This window comes from Strongylocentrotus purpuratus, unplaced genomic scaffold (genome assembly GCF_000002235.5).
Source record: "Strongylocentrotus purpuratus isolate Spur 01 unplaced genomic scaffold, Spur_5.0 spur5_scaffold_3, whole genome shotgun sequence".
Classification (NCBI taxonomy): Eukaryota; Metazoa; Echinodermata; class Echinoidea; order Camarodonta; family Strongylocentrotidae; genus Strongylocentrotus; species Strongylocentrotus purpuratus.
The window spans coordinates 13,947,194-13,962,625 of NW_022145609.1; the positions used below are offsets into that span (position 1 = coordinate 13,947,194).

Here is a 15,432-nt window from a genome sequence, read left to right on the forward strand (position 1 = left end):
TGTTGTTGTAGTTTCCGAGTGGTGAGTCAACACACTGATTACTGAGCTGGGAGACATTGCCAGGTATAGCGCCATAAATCGAAACTAAAAAAAAAAAAAAAAAAAAAAAAAAAAAAAATTTTTTTACTCTTTCGGCGCATAGGCCGCACCCCGACTTTTTGATATTTTCTCTTCCAAAAATACTGCGGCCTATACGCCGGCAAATACGGTATGCCATATTAGTAATGCAACACATGTAATGATGATAATGGTATATCAAACTTGGTTTATGTTTTCAAATATATGATTACTCCTTGTAATTTATCTACTTCATTTATATATGTCCTCTTCATCTAGTTTTGAAAACCACATTTTCACCGAAACTGTGCAGCTGATAAATATAAATGAGGATATTGAATGAGGGTATTGTTTTCAAATACCTGATAACGATGATGATGATGATGATGATGATGATGATGATATATTCATTTGTTTTTAGGCTGGTACTCCTCCAGTGCACGGTAGATCAGGAAGCCCTGCTATGGGAGATATCCCATGGGCAGTATCGGTAAGTCATGATTGATGATGTCATCAGGATTGTTTTGAGAGGCATCCTGGAATAGTCTCCTCGGTGCAAGAGTATCGTTTTGATAAGACACAGAGGCAGAGTTAGACCGTTTTTTTTTTTTAATAGGGAGGGGTTGGTTGGATCGTATCTAATGACTTGTTTAGGGAAACAAATACCTCTAGTAGAAGCATAGAAAGGGAAATATGAGAGATATAATGTATAAGGATGGGGATGAGAGAGAGAGAGACACACACAGAGTGACAGAGAGAGAAAGAGAGAAAGAAGGGGGAGGGACATAGATGGAGAGGGGAAGGAGAGAGAGCAAGGAAAGAGAAAGCAAAGGGAAAGCAAAGGGAAAGAGAGAAAAGGGGGGGGGGACTAGAGAGAAGAAAGAAAAAAGGTGGAGGGAGAGAAAAAGGAACTAGAGACAAAGGAAGATAAAGAAAGAGATGGAGGGAGAGATAAGGGAACTAGAGTCAAAGGAAGAGAAAGAAAGAGGTGGAGGAAGAGAGAGAGAGAGAGAGAGAGAGAGAGAGGAAGGGGGGGGGGGGAGAGCAAGAAAAAAGGAAATAAAGACAAAGGAAGATTTTTAAAAAGAGGTGGAGGGAGAGATAAAGACAGAGAAAAAGAGATGGAGGGAGAGATAAAGACAGAGAGAAAAAGAGATGGAAGCAGGTTTTCTATGAGTGCAATTTAATGACAAGACCCTAGAAACGCCTCATTTGTCTTGAGGATATTATGCTGCAGTACTCCCCTGATAAAAGACAGAATTAAAAATCTGTCAGAAGAGATAAATCTCTTTGTTGCACTCAATCCAGTAAGGAAGTACCATATGGCAATTATGATATGATTAGTTTGGTATTAAGAGAGTTGAATGTATGAATCAATGTTTGCATATATAACCCATCGTCTAATATTGCAGTATCAAGTTATGAATTAAATGTCAACACAAGAAGATTGTTATCAATCTCATGTTTATTTAGTTGAAGATAATGCCGGGTTCAAATTGTATGATTCTAATGGCATTCTTATGTTTGAGAAATCATGTTTATTTTTAGCACCAACTACACAGCCATCAAAATCAATTTTCTATGCAGAGTAGTAATTTTATTCATTTAGATGTACATGTAAGTTTACTTTTTGTATACTTTATTTTTCAACCAAATATTGATATCTATTTTGTTTACCCAGGCTGAAGACAAAGCTAAGTATGATGGGATCTTTGACGGTCTCTCTCCCATGGACAACAAACTATCGGGTGACAAGGTCAAAGGTGTCTTTATGAACTCTAAACTACCTGTAGATGTACTCAGCAGGGTGAGACCATTCTCTTTCAATAAACAAATCTGTGATTTGTTTAATTAATTGGTATTATTTTTCCTTTTAATGCTAACCCGCTTTGTTAAGCTGGGTAAAACTACACACTTTCTTTTTAGTTATTCATGTACAGGTAAAGTGTGATGTTATACATGTATATGTAATTTGTAAGTTTTCAGACTTACTGTCAATAAAGTGGAATTGAATTGAACAAAAATAAATATTTTTTTTTCTTTTTCCGAGCGGTTTAAGGCAGTTATTTTAGTCACATCAACATTTGTACGCAAGAGATCAAATCCCGATTTCGACACTTTTTTTTTTAAATGTCAAAATCGGGGGTGCAGCCTATACGGCGCTGCGGCCTTATCGCCGGCAAATACGGTAATATGGTAAATGTGAACACAATAAATGTTAACATGTATTTCTGCATCACAAGTAACATGTCTGAAAACTGAAATGTTTAGTAGAGGATTATTAAGACAAATTATATAGATGTGTATTGTTCTGTAGCAGATTGTGGATAGAACCGCAACTGACAGGGTAGAACACTTCATTGTTAGACATTTCTGCAATGTTTGACAGGTGGTCAAACATGTACAGTATGTTAGTTTTACTCCATGTTTTACAAAACTTACGATCGATGGTAACTTTGCCATCAATGGTAACTACCATGGAAACCTTGATTTTGATTGGCTGTTGAGCCCTGTTACCATGGTAGTTGCCATTGATGGCAAGGTTACCATCAATGGTAAGTTTTATGCAACAGGCCGAGATATCTTCAAAATTGGAAATAACCTTTTGTCCACTAATATATGAATTGATATACAAAACATGCTGGTACATTGTGGTTATGAATTCTTAAGTTGCTGAGCAAAACCCAGCGTTACAAAACTAAGTCATTGAACTTTTGAGCTGCATGTGACTACATTCATCACCATGCGGCTTCTATTTCTGACTAATTTGTTACAGAGATCAGCGAAATATCAACTGGAATGGTTTTCTGGACTTGAATACCAAACATGCTGGTACATTGTACTTGTAGGAACATTACCCAATCATTATCATAGTGGTTATATTGACTCAAATTACCCAACCACTCTCATTTCTGACTAATTTGATACAGATATGGGATCTGAGTGACATCGACAAGGATGGTTTATTAGACAGAGTTGAGTTTTCAGTGGTAAGTTGACTATCAGAAAGTATTTAGGTTGTAAATCAAAAGCTGACAGCAGTGTAGCTACAGAAGCACTTTGTGGCCAGCCTTTTGCATGAAAATATGTAATTGCTTGCAAAATTCAAACTAACTTGGTTTTCAGGCAATCAGACTTGCATATTTCGAATATGCATTTGATGTTTATTTTGTTATTTTTTTCCAAGAGGCCCCAATTTTTCTTTCTTTCCAAAATCAAGTAAAAATCTTTTTTATTTATGCAGTCAACCCTGTCTTAGTGGCCACCTACATGTATCTACATGTACATTGGCCAGTTTTTGTGTTTCCATTGGATGACCGTAATATACAAGTTTGATGTACATACAATATGTGTACAGTATTGTGTAATGTAACTTTTCTGTTAACAAACTCTGCAGGAAATGAAGTGTTGTATTTTTAGATTTAGCCTTTTTAAAAGTACTTGAGAATGCTACATGATAAGTACCAGTAGTGAGTAATGTGCAGCTCATATAACAATTCAAGCATTGTTATTTTTAGTTTCAGGATTAAATAGCATTGCATGTTTATGACTGGTCCATATAAGAATTCAATCTATTTTCTTTCATGCACCAACTGTACGCTATTTTCCTGACACTTAACACATTTGTCAGGAGCTGTACCATTTATTAGCTCTTAAGATAGTAAGCTATTAAAGAGGGATGGGAAAACTGATTTGAATAGACAATCAATATATTCAATTCAAATGAACATTTATTTTCTTCCATTCAATTGACAACATATGTGACATCTGTTCAAACAATACAATTTATACGTAGGAACATAAATATACATGGAAGTAAAGAACTTGTATTACAGGGAATAAGGCGTGAGTCCCGATAAGCAAAGCTTGTAATGGGTACCCCCGAAAACACAAACACATAATATACATTATAAATAGAAGAAAGGAAGAAAGGGAGAGGCAAGGAGGAGAGGAGGATAGAGAGCTTGGAGAAAGAGAAAAGGAAAAGGAGTGCAACATAGTGACAATGGAGTGTATGGCATGTATAAACAACATAATGGCAAGATATAGGTGAAGGCACTGAAGGGTTTAATGTGGGAATATTTGACTGTATTTTTATAGGATAATACTGGATTTATCACCCCTACTTCTGTATGGGTATCGATATAACAGTAGTAAAAGACATGCTTATTGAAGAGTAATATTTTAATAGTTTTAAAGGATAAAGATATATTTTGAGATGTTTTAACAAGTGTTAGGCCATATGCTTTATGAATTGGTGATGTTTGGTAGAATGATTTGAATGTACATTAAATGGAAAATTAATTACCTCTAATATTGATGGAGAAAAAAAATTGTTGCACCATAAATCATCCATCCTGACTGTTTGATCGTACAGATCTCTTGAACTGCATTCACATGTCCTTATCTTGACATCACAGTGACCTTTCTCCTTCCCTCCTTGCCAGGCAATGTACCTTGTATACCGAGCCCTAGAGAAGGACCCTGTCCCTGCTGCTCTCCCAAACAAACTCATCCCACCCTCCAAGAGGAAAAAGCCTGCCCTTCCCGGCTCGGTCTCGGTCCTTCCTGGGCTGCCGTCTGCTGGTGCTCTCAGGAGAGTGACTCCACCCCCTACAAGCCCAGCCCTGCGTAGCGGTTCCCCATCAGTAATGGCTTTCCCACAGCAACCAAGCACGGTCAGTATTCAGTGTTCTTTGTTATGCCTCCGCCACCGAAGGTGGTGCCGGAGGCATCATGTTTTCGGGTTGTCCGTCCGTACGTCCGTCCCGTTTGACCGTTATCACAATATCTCAAGAACCATTTAAGATTTAAACTTAAGACTCGGGAATAGTATTTATCACCATAGGAAGACGATCTGATTAGATTTTGGAGTACGTAGGTCAAAGGTCACAGGTCACAGAGGTCAACTTATGAAATTCCTTGTATTGAGTTTGTTAGCGCGATATCTCAAGAACCATTTGAGATTTAAACTCCAAACTTAAGGATAGTATGTATCACCATAGGAAGACGATCTGATTAGATTTTGGAGCACGTATGTCAAAGGTCAAGGGTCACAGAGGTCAACTTATGAAATTCCATACATTGAGATTGTTATCATGATATCTCAAGAACCACTGGAGATTTAAACTTCAAACTTAGTGATAGTGTGTATCACTATAGGAAAACAATCTGATTACATTTTGGAGCACGTAGGTCAAAGGTCAAGGGTCATAGAGGTCAACTTATGAAATTCCATACATTGAGATTGTTATCATAATATCTCAAGAACCACTGGAGATTTAAACTTCAAACTTAATGATAGTGTGTATCACCATAGGAAGACAATCTGATTAGATTTTGGAGCACGTAGGTCAAAGGTCAAGGGTCACAGAGATCAACTTATGAAATTCCATACATTGAGATTGTTATCATAATATCTCAAGAACCACTGGAGATTTAAACTTCAAACTTAATGATAGTGTGTATCACCATAGGAAGACAATCTGATTAGATTTTGGAGCACGTAGGTCAAAGGTCAAGGGTCACAGAGGTCAACTTATGAAATTCCATACATTGAGATCGTTATCGCGATATCTCAAGAACCACTGGAGAATTTTCACTTCAAACTTAATGATAGTATGTATCACCATATCATAATATCTCAAGAACCACTGGAGATTTAAACTTCAAACTTAATGATAGTGTGTATCACCATAGGAAGACAATCTGATTAGATTTTGGAGCACGTAGGTCAAAGGTCAAGGGTCACAGAGGTCAACTTATGAAATTCCATACATTGAGATTGTTATCATGATATCTCAAGAACCACTGGAGATTTAAACTCCAAACTTGTTTAATTCATTCAATCTTGATCAGTGTCACTATCATCCTCTTCACTTTTCACCTACATCTTGTATTCTTTCCCCTGTCCCTTATTGTTCTTTCTTTATTGATGAGATGATTTGTTAATGTTTTGTTTTTGTTTATTAAAGCCCGTCTGTACTAGTTTGGCCAGGGGGATTAGACCTCCCTGCAAGGTCACTGACAGGTGGTTATCAATCTCAATTAACATTAGAAAAAGCAGATCATGTGGGACCAACAGGCACCGATTAGGCATCGAGGGTGCAAGTAGCTATAAGTAGTGCAGTGGGGCTTTAAGTTATTCATTTTACTCTATCTCCCTATATTAAGAATTAACATTAAAAATTTGGGAACATTTTTTAAAGATTTTTTACTTTTTCATTCAGTCAGTTTTTGTTTAAGATTTGATATTCTTTCCTGGATTCTTTTGATAATTATTTCCTGAATTAATAACAAATTAAAAAATTCCACAGTTTAGGCATTTGCCTGCCAACTTCATTTCAGAATTGGTTGGATTCTGTTCAATAGCCGCCTTTTACAGTGGGATTCTTTTATCCCTCAATGCCTCTTGTAATTTTTCTTTCCAGTTTTCATAAAATTACTACACTTATCCTTACCATCCATCTTGGTTACAAAGTCTTGTTTATTATTCCAATTCGCTTCCTCTTGGTTTATCCTCAGCTAAGTGTTCAATACCTAAAGTGTAGGGACTTAAGAATGCCTTTTTAATGGAATGCTGTGTGCTGTCACAACTTCCTTAAACTGATCGCTTCCTCTTTGGAAGTGTAGAGTTGAGATAAACCAAACAATGAAGCAATCCAAGCAATGAATCACTAAAACAAAAAACAGTTTGAAGTAGACAAAAACTAAGGCTTCTTGCTTTTGTAAGGTTCGAAGGGACACATTTATATTTCACACAGGATATTAGAAAACAGGGCATTGTTATGAGCTGTCGGTCGTTATTTAATTTGATTTATTTTCATACATTGTATAATATTGTTTAAAAAAGGGAAGTTATGCCCAACTCACGTGATCGTAGTTTTGTTTATAGAATAATGCATTTTCAAACTGCCGTTGTACTTCAGGCTGTATTAGGATTAGTTTGGGAGAGCCTATATTGTCAATTTTGCTTCATTCGTGCTCCCTCTACATTTGCTTTATTTGTTATCTTATTCAAGGTTTTTAATACGATGGATAAAGAATGTCACGAGTGCCATGATTCTTTGTACATGGATATCAAGTTGTTAGATTGCTTCTCGGTAAAGTTGGTATCGAGGGACTAATGAATATTATGTCATGTGAAGGAGAGGCTGCCAATGATTATAACTAGAGCATGGACCTTCTGATTCAGTGTACATGGTTAATATGCCGCATTTAGAGCACTGTTGCATGAAGTTTTAAATCTGTGGAATTACTGTGTGGTAACCTGTATATTTGAACTTCAACACAGACCCAAGGATGATATCCCAAGGGGTGTTGTATCAAGCAGAAAAGGCACTTAATAAATTGCAACTATTCTTATCGAACAATCAGCACTCAACTTTGAAAAACTGAATGATGAATCTGTGATTCTGATTGGCTTATGATATCAAACTGCTGAATTTGACTACTAATGTTATGAAATGGAATTAACTTTAACGTAATGATGTTTGAAATCCCTTTTAGGTTGGGGCTGGTAGCACTGCTCCTTGGGTAGTTACATCAGAGGATAGCGCCAACTGCTACATCTTGTTTAAGCAGCTTGACACAGAGATGAAAGGTTACCTAAACGGTGACCAGGTCAAACCATCACTTCTAGAAACCGGTCTACCACACCAGACACTTGCTCATATTTGGTAGGTGTTTCTTATTCTTCTAATATCCTAGAATATTACATTCAAGTTTCAAGTTTCAAGTTTATTTATTTACACTTTATATCGAAAGTAACATAATTGAACACAATATACATAATGATAATCATAACTAATCATACAATAAAGGAACTTAATATACATGGTAATAGTTATAACAAAAGATAAATCATAAGTATGATAAGTACATTGAAAAAGCTAAATAAAGTGGGGGATCTACTGAAAAGCAAAGCTTGTATTATGTAGGTCCCAATCAATGCAGTTATGTATATAAATTAGGATATTCAAATAAACATTAGGTATAAACATAAGATATTCTTAAATTTTGAAACCAATCTTAGAATTACATTTCATATTTTAGTCTGGAATCATCACTTCTAAACCTAATATGATAGTAAATATGATGTTTTATAACATGGTTTTACTAATGACCGGTGACCGGTCATTAGAATTGGATAATGACCGGTCATGATCCAAGTTATGCTTTAGGCAAAATAAATGCCTGGTCACGTGTAGGCTTTCAACCAATCATATGATTAGGATCCAGGTCATCATCTTATAATACATAATGATGCCCGATACATATTATTTATAGAACCCATGATTTATTTTTATTTTTACAGGAATCTATGCGACATCAAGCGGACCGGTCAGTTAAACCCTGATCAGTTTGCCCTGTCAATGTACCTAGTAAATCAAGCCAAGGCAGGCGTCATGCCGCCACATCAACTCACCCTTGAGATGATACCACCAACATTCAGACCTAAACCAGGGGGGACAGAACCAGGACTAGCGGTAAGTACACAGACAGGTCTAGACCCTCACTACCCCATCAGTAACTTGAATTGAATAGAATTGAGTTCAGAGTTTTCCAAAACTCCAAACTATTTGGGTTTTCCTGCTCAAATTGGTTCTGATTATTTTTATTTTGCACTGTTTCATAGTTTAAAAAGATATAAATATAAATGAAATGAAGCAGTGCGAAGAAACATACATAAAATCAACAAGAAACAGTCAAACCTGCTTTAGTGACCACTTGCCTGAATGGAAGAAAATAAATGTTGATTTGAATTGAAATGAATTACCCTATTGATCTGACTGTTTGTGATGCAGGAATTGGGATCGATCCCCGGAGGAGCCCCTGGAGACTTCTCAGCTATCAAGGAGCTTGACGCTATCAGTAAGGAGATCGATATCCTTGGCAAGGAGAAGGGCCAGCTCCAGACGGATATACAGAAGAAAGAGGAGCTCATTAAGATGAAGAACATGGAAGTTCAGGTTGGTTGATGAATTGGACCCCTTTCTTAAAGCCCCACTGTCCTACTTGTAGCTACTTGCGCCCTCTATATACAAACAGTGCCTTAACTGTGCCCGTTGGTCCCCCATGATCCTCTTTTTCTAATGTTAATTGAGATTGATAACCACCTGTCAGTGACCGTGCAGGGAGGTTTAATCCCTCATGGCCAAACTAGTACAGACAGGCTTTAACTTGCCTCACAAATAACCTCCCTGGGCCATGTCGTATTTATCATGGGATAGATATACCAAATGCTTCAAGATTATTTGACCATTTCCAGTGCAAAATTAATCTGTACTGGTTTTAAAAGGGTTGTCATGGAGCTAATCAAGACCGGAAATAATGATAATAATAATACTCAGTTTTTATATAGCGCTTATTACAATCACTAAGCTTCCAAACTTGGAGATTATTACCCCGGCTTTAGCTGTGCTGCCATCACAGCGATCTTCTAAAATTGTCTTTTACTATTATTAGATTATTCCATTTTTTTCTTCTTCTCTCAACCCTTTTATAAACCTCTTCCTTTCTATTTTATAAACCTCTTCCTTTCTATCTGTACTTCTTTATTTCTCTGTTATCTTATACATATTTGTTGAAAGTTTTGAATAAAATATAAGTATATTATATTTCTGATTTTGATACCAGGGTCTCCAGACAGAGCTGGACAAATCCTCGGCCCAGGTCAAGCAGCTAGAAAACCAGAAATCAGAGGCCCAGAGAAGACTAGATGATCTGGACCAGCAGAAGACCAAATTAGAGGGTCTACTCACAGAGGTCCAATCCCAGTGTCAAGAGGTCCAGAAGAGCGTAGACTCATTGCGAGGACAGATCAGTTCACAACAGAGCAACGTCAAGGTGGGCCACAGACTTTATTGTCTAATAATAATAGTAGTAGTAAACATTCGTAATGCCCATTGTCTGTCAAAATTGACACTCTTGGTGCAGTTGTGAGAAATTGGTATAATTGTGGGCATACATATTTATATTCGAGAGAAGAAAGCAAAAGACACATAAATTGAATATACTTCAGGACATAATTTTGCAATATAGAATTAAAAGATCATTATCAACATAAAGCAAAGTTACATCCGCTTAATGTACACGTTTGAATTGAACTGTATATAAGAGATACTTTTAATAGTCAATAGAAAGTAAATTACAATGATACAATGACAATGAATGTAATGACTTTGTATTCTATTGTTTTTTTTAAACAGGCCTTAGTCATTTGTGTACCTAAGTTGGTTCCGTGTTCTCAGCTCTTAAAGTCCTTGAAAAAAAAATTTGAAGCTTGCACAACCACTGTATTCACCCAATCATTGTTTTATCATGAATGTACATGTATTTTTATTTGTTGTTGCCAAGTGAATGGCAGAAAATGAAAGGTGGAAATTAAACAATAGTTTTAGGTTGACTTTGGGTACTTTTGCAGTGTTTTTGGTGTAATATATATTTTGCGAGTTTATGTAAGTGAACTTTGCGAGGTCATTATATTGTCACCAGTTCGATTGGCATGCCAATTTAACTGGTATTTCACAATGGTATTGAAGAACAATATAATTTAATACAAGTGATGGATGTGAGGCATATGTCCAGTTTGTTACAAGTAAGGAGATCATTTATAACAGTTTGTACCAAACTAATCATTTTTTGTATTGAAAGGAAATAGTTAATTGTTATTAATACTAGCGTTTAATGCTTTCATAAACCTTTCATTCTAATAAGTTCTTGTCCCAATCCTATACTCACATGATGCGCTAGATCACTAAATCTCTTTGTAGAAAATTTACGAAAATAGACTTTTAACCTTGTTTAACATGAACCTTGCATCAGAGTGCAGTATCAAACACAGTAACATTCAAAACCGTGCCCCAAACTTCATTTCATTCTTATACACATAGTCCCTTTGGGTCAATTCCAAGTGTTACAGAATGACATTTCCAGGGAAATTTTCAATTTTGAAAAAAAAAACACAAATTATAAACATTTTAATAAAAATGTACCAATTGATAATGTAAAATATAAACTAATATGAGGTACTTTCAACATCAGTTGAGCTTCCTGTCAACCATTCATCATATTTATAAATTATTGAAATTTAAAAAGCTTAGTTTAATAATGTATGGCCAAAATATAACCTTCCGTAATGCTTGTAATTGACCTTTGACCGTTGTAGATCCCTCTATCATAATCACAATGAATTCATATTCCAAAATCCCCCTATCCTTCCCCAATCATAGATCCTCTCCTTCTTACTAATTTTCTACTTTTTAGAAGAAAAAGCTCAAGGGTGAAGAAGCGAAGAAAGCTATAGTCAAGGTAACAGGCATGATGCGATCCTTCGTGATCAAGAGAGATCATAGGGCAGCATGTATGAATGACTAGTATGCATGCAAGGCATGGTTCAGAGATGCTCACGTTACAGATGCTCATCATTTGCAATCGTATAGACACACATTGTATGTCTCGAGTCCGTATTCAACTAATTCAATGTAACTTGACACTGAGTCTTGAGTCTTGTTTAACAGAGGGAAAATGCAGACCCTGGTCAAACTTTATTTGTTCTTTATCACACTCACTGCCAAACCGACTCTACTTGGACTCCAAACGAAACTGATTCTTTCAAAATAACAAAACAATTTGTGTTGTCTGTTGGAATTCTGATGTCTGGAAGTCATTGGTGTGACTGATGTGTTAAGTTTACTTTAGACCCAGTTTAAACCCAGTTTCAAGTTTCAATATTAGTAGAACACAGGACAGGCTTTAGACTTTCAATGTGTTTACGTAAGGAGAGGCTTTTGTTATAAAGAAAGAAATTTGATTGGAACAAGTGGTAGCTACCGTATATAACGGTGTATAAACCGCACTTTTTTGCCGCCGAAAAATTTTCAAAGTCGGGGGTGCGGTTTATACACGGTACACCAAAAGTTTTAAAGTTTCAATTTATGCCCCTCCACCTGGCGCTATGCCTGGCAATGTCTCCCAGCTCGGTAATCGGTGTGTTGACTCACCACTCGGAAACTAGAACAACATTCAAATTTGTCTGTCATCTTGGTTTGAAAGTAATCTTTCTGATAGATCTCAATATGTAGTTTATAATAATAATTCCTCCAATTTTTCTTCTATTACATGGTGTACCACAAGGTTCTATCCTAGGTCCCTACTGTTTTTTAATTTACAGTACCGTAATGATCTTACACACACAAAAAAAAAAATCTCGGCAAAAAAAAAAAAAAAAAAAAAAAAAAGTTTTTTTTTTTTTTTTTTTTTTTTTTTTTAAGGGCGAAAAAGAGGGGTGCGGTTAATACACGAGGGCGGTTTATACAACGTTATTTACGGTACTGTCAAAATCTACACCAGAAAAAATCTAAAATCCAACATATTATAAATGTATTCTATGAGAGAGCAAATTGTTGTTTGGACTTATTGATTAAGTAGTTATAACAAAGGATTTGATTGATCTGGTTCTTTTTTCAACCATCAAACTTCAACAAAACTCTATTTTAGAGTGCATGAGATAATACAAAATCACGATATCAATTGCAAAGGTATGATGCATGGATATCTGTGCTACAGTGATTATGGGATGAAAGTGAAACCCTCATCAAATCATTTATAAAATCATAAAACGAAAGCCTCTTCTTACCAAACAATTGCAATTGATGTGCATCATTAGTAGATCTACAGAGAGAAACTCACATGATCATATTGTATGCTAATTATCTTTCTTTTTTTTATTCCCTTTTCTTTGTATGATGATATGTACCGTATATGATCATGCGTGTGTGATCACTTGTGTGTATGTTCTGTGTGATTGTGTGTATGTTCTTTGTGATTGTGGTTGTGTGTGTGTGTCTATGATGTGTCACGTAATGGTGATTCGCTGCTCCCAGGCCCAGGAAGAAGAACTGAAGACGGCACAGACAGAGCTGATCACCCTGAGGAAGGAGGAGCAGCAGCTTGAGCAGCAGGTGGAAACGGGGAAGTCCCAGCTGACCACAGTGGAGCAAAGCCTCAACCAAACAAACCAACAAATCACAGAGGTATAAAAAAATAACTTACATGGAAAGAAAAAAAATGTAATGTTCTCTGGTTATCATCCAATTCATTCTTACACTCACTTCATCTCACTTTTCCTTTTTTTTTTGTATACCCCCCCCCCCCCCCTCCTCTCTCTTTCTCTCTCCATCTATCTATGTTGGCACAATTCTGTCTCCCCTTAGACTCTTTTTCTCCATATCTCTCTTCTTCAACCCTCTCTCTCTGCCCATTCCTGTCTTCCCATGTCTGCATCTTTTTCATTCTCTGTCTTAATCTTTCTCTCTCTCATACTCTCTTGCTCGATTGCTTCCTATCTATCTTTCTCTTCATTTTTATTCTCTTATTTTCTTGCAAGATATATAAGAATTAAGAGTATTCTATTCACATCTTCATTCTTCAAAAATTAGAATATAATAACACTTTTATAATTTGAAAGAAGTTTTCTATTATCATCAGATTAATTTCTGTACAGTATTAAATCAAATATTTCAATCTTCACAAAGGGAAATCATTTTAAACTATGTGCTTCCAAGATGATATCTTTTTTAATATTACTTTAACATTATATTTCTGTGATTTTTCAGCTCCACACGAAGCTATCCTCGCTGCGTGATACCAAGACCAAGTTAAATGGAACCATGTCTCAGATCAGTCAGGCTATGGACACAGCTAACTCCACGGGTACCATGCCACAAATCGATGAGTTTGGATCGTTCAACGACTCCAAGTTTGGTCTCTCTCATGATGATATCTTCAGTAGCAGGGCAACAGTAAGTCCTTGGTCTCAGTTATACGCACTTTCTTAAAGCGGGACTGCACTACTCGTATCTACTTGCGCCCTTTATTTAGCCAACAATGCCTCAGCGGTATCTGTTGATCCCCCATGATCCCCTTTTTCTTTTGTTAATTGAGAGCTGATTTGATGAGATAACCACCTACCAGTGACCACTGCAGCAAGGAGGTCTAATCCATCCTGGCCAAACTAGTGCAGATAGGCTTTAAAAGACGAAAATTCACACATTTCTACTTGGGGGGGGGGGGGGGGGGGGGTAACAGACAATTACTTCATGTATTGGAGATTATTAGAGATGATTATTATGTGTAGTGTCAGGAGTATATTACCGGTAGTCAAATAGACTAGTATTGAAATCATTGTAATTGTGATAATAATTGTAGAAACCATAATGCTACTGATTGTAGTGGTATATGGTTATGAAGATTGAAGCATTGATGATAATTGCATTAATGCTCAAGAGGAGGCCATGCATGAAGTTCGTCATGAAAATTGGGTTGTAAGATTATAGTAGGGATGAATAGATGGTTCTTCATGCTTTTGAACAATGTTGTGCAGATGGCGATGATGGTCATAGAGAGTGGTTATTCAGGGATCACTGATGAAGAGTATGATTATGGGGTTATACAAATAACAATATTGTAATGTAGAAGATTATCAAGTATTATAAGATGATGAAGCGGATCCTAACAAAATGATTGGTTGAAAGCGTACAATTGACCAGGCATTTATTTTGCCTATTAAACACGTAATTTTACTAATGACCAGTCATTAGTAAATACTTATGACCGATCATTAGTAAAATAATGTTATAAAACAAATAATACACATTTCTTTCGGGCATTAGTAAATTTACCCACACTCGGTATCTTCGAAACAGTCCAAACACCCTCGGCTATCACCTCTGGCGTGTAAGACGGTTCCAAAGGTACCTTGTGTGGGTAATTCTTACTAATGCCCTCACTGCTGTGTATTATTTGTGTATGGTTTTTATCATTATGAAGCTCATTGTGACAATCAAACTGACTGCATATTTTTTTATATGATTTAAAATATATGATGATGAAAATATTAGACACATTTGTCTCTCTTCTCATGATGTAGGCCGGTAGCAGTAGTCCTGTGAGTAGCTTGAGTGGATTCAGCATCGGGTCAGAGGTTAACAGCAAGACAGGAGATACCGCTGATGATAAGGTAACAGTTTCTCTCTCATTCATAATAATAATAATATTCAGTGTTTATATAGCGCTCAATACACCTGTACATCGATCCAACGATGTGCCTACACGCTTTACAGATATATATTATTATATTACCCTGGTCATCGGATTCAGGCTCACCCGCACACAATGTATGCACGTTTTCCACTCCCTGGGGAGCATTCCACGTACAGTGTATACTGTAAACGCTGTTACTTTCGCGTGATTAATTTTTCACGCTGAGCGACCCCAAAACATATTCGCTGGTTCTTAAATTCGCATTGCACGCAATTCAGATCGTTCAATACTCGCATAAGAAGTCATACTTATATTTTTCACGAGTTCTGA

General features: G+C 36.4%; 1 protein-coding gene across 4 annotated transcripts in view; it reads left to right on the top strand.

Annotated features, from left to right (window-relative positions):
* The window catches only part of LOC583813 (epidermal growth factor receptor substrate 15-like 1), a 39,600-nt gene that overhangs the window by 15,178 nt on the left and 8,990 nt on the right, over window positions 1–15,432 (top strand). For 2 of the 4 annotated variants that reach the window (XM_030996804.1, XM_030996808.1), the window contains exons 5-16: window positions 479–547; window positions 1,739–1,864; window positions 2,988–3,047; window positions 4,506–4,736; window positions 7,567–7,736; window positions 8,375–8,546; window positions 8,865–9,029; window positions 9,697–9,906; window positions 11,326–11,370; window positions 12,945–13,094; window positions 13,677–13,862; window positions 14,990–15,079. In XM_030996804.1, the coding sequence (XP_030852664.1) occupies window positions 479–547; window positions 1,739–1,864; window positions 2,988–3,047; window positions 4,506–4,736; window positions 7,567–7,736; window positions 8,375–8,546; window positions 8,865–9,029; window positions 9,697–9,906; window positions 11,326–11,370; window positions 12,945–13,094; window positions 13,677–13,862; window positions 14,990–15,079 (1,674 nt within the window). The remainder of the gene's footprint in view (window positions 1–478; window positions 548–1,738; window positions 1,865–2,987; window positions 3,048–4,505; window positions 4,737–7,566; window positions 7,737–8,374; window positions 8,547–8,864; window positions 9,030–9,696; window positions 9,907–11,325; window positions 11,371–12,944; window positions 13,095–13,676; window positions 13,863–14,989; window positions 15,080–15,432) is intronic. The other 2 variants (XM_030996807.1, XM_030996805.1) reach the window with 2 other exon arrangements.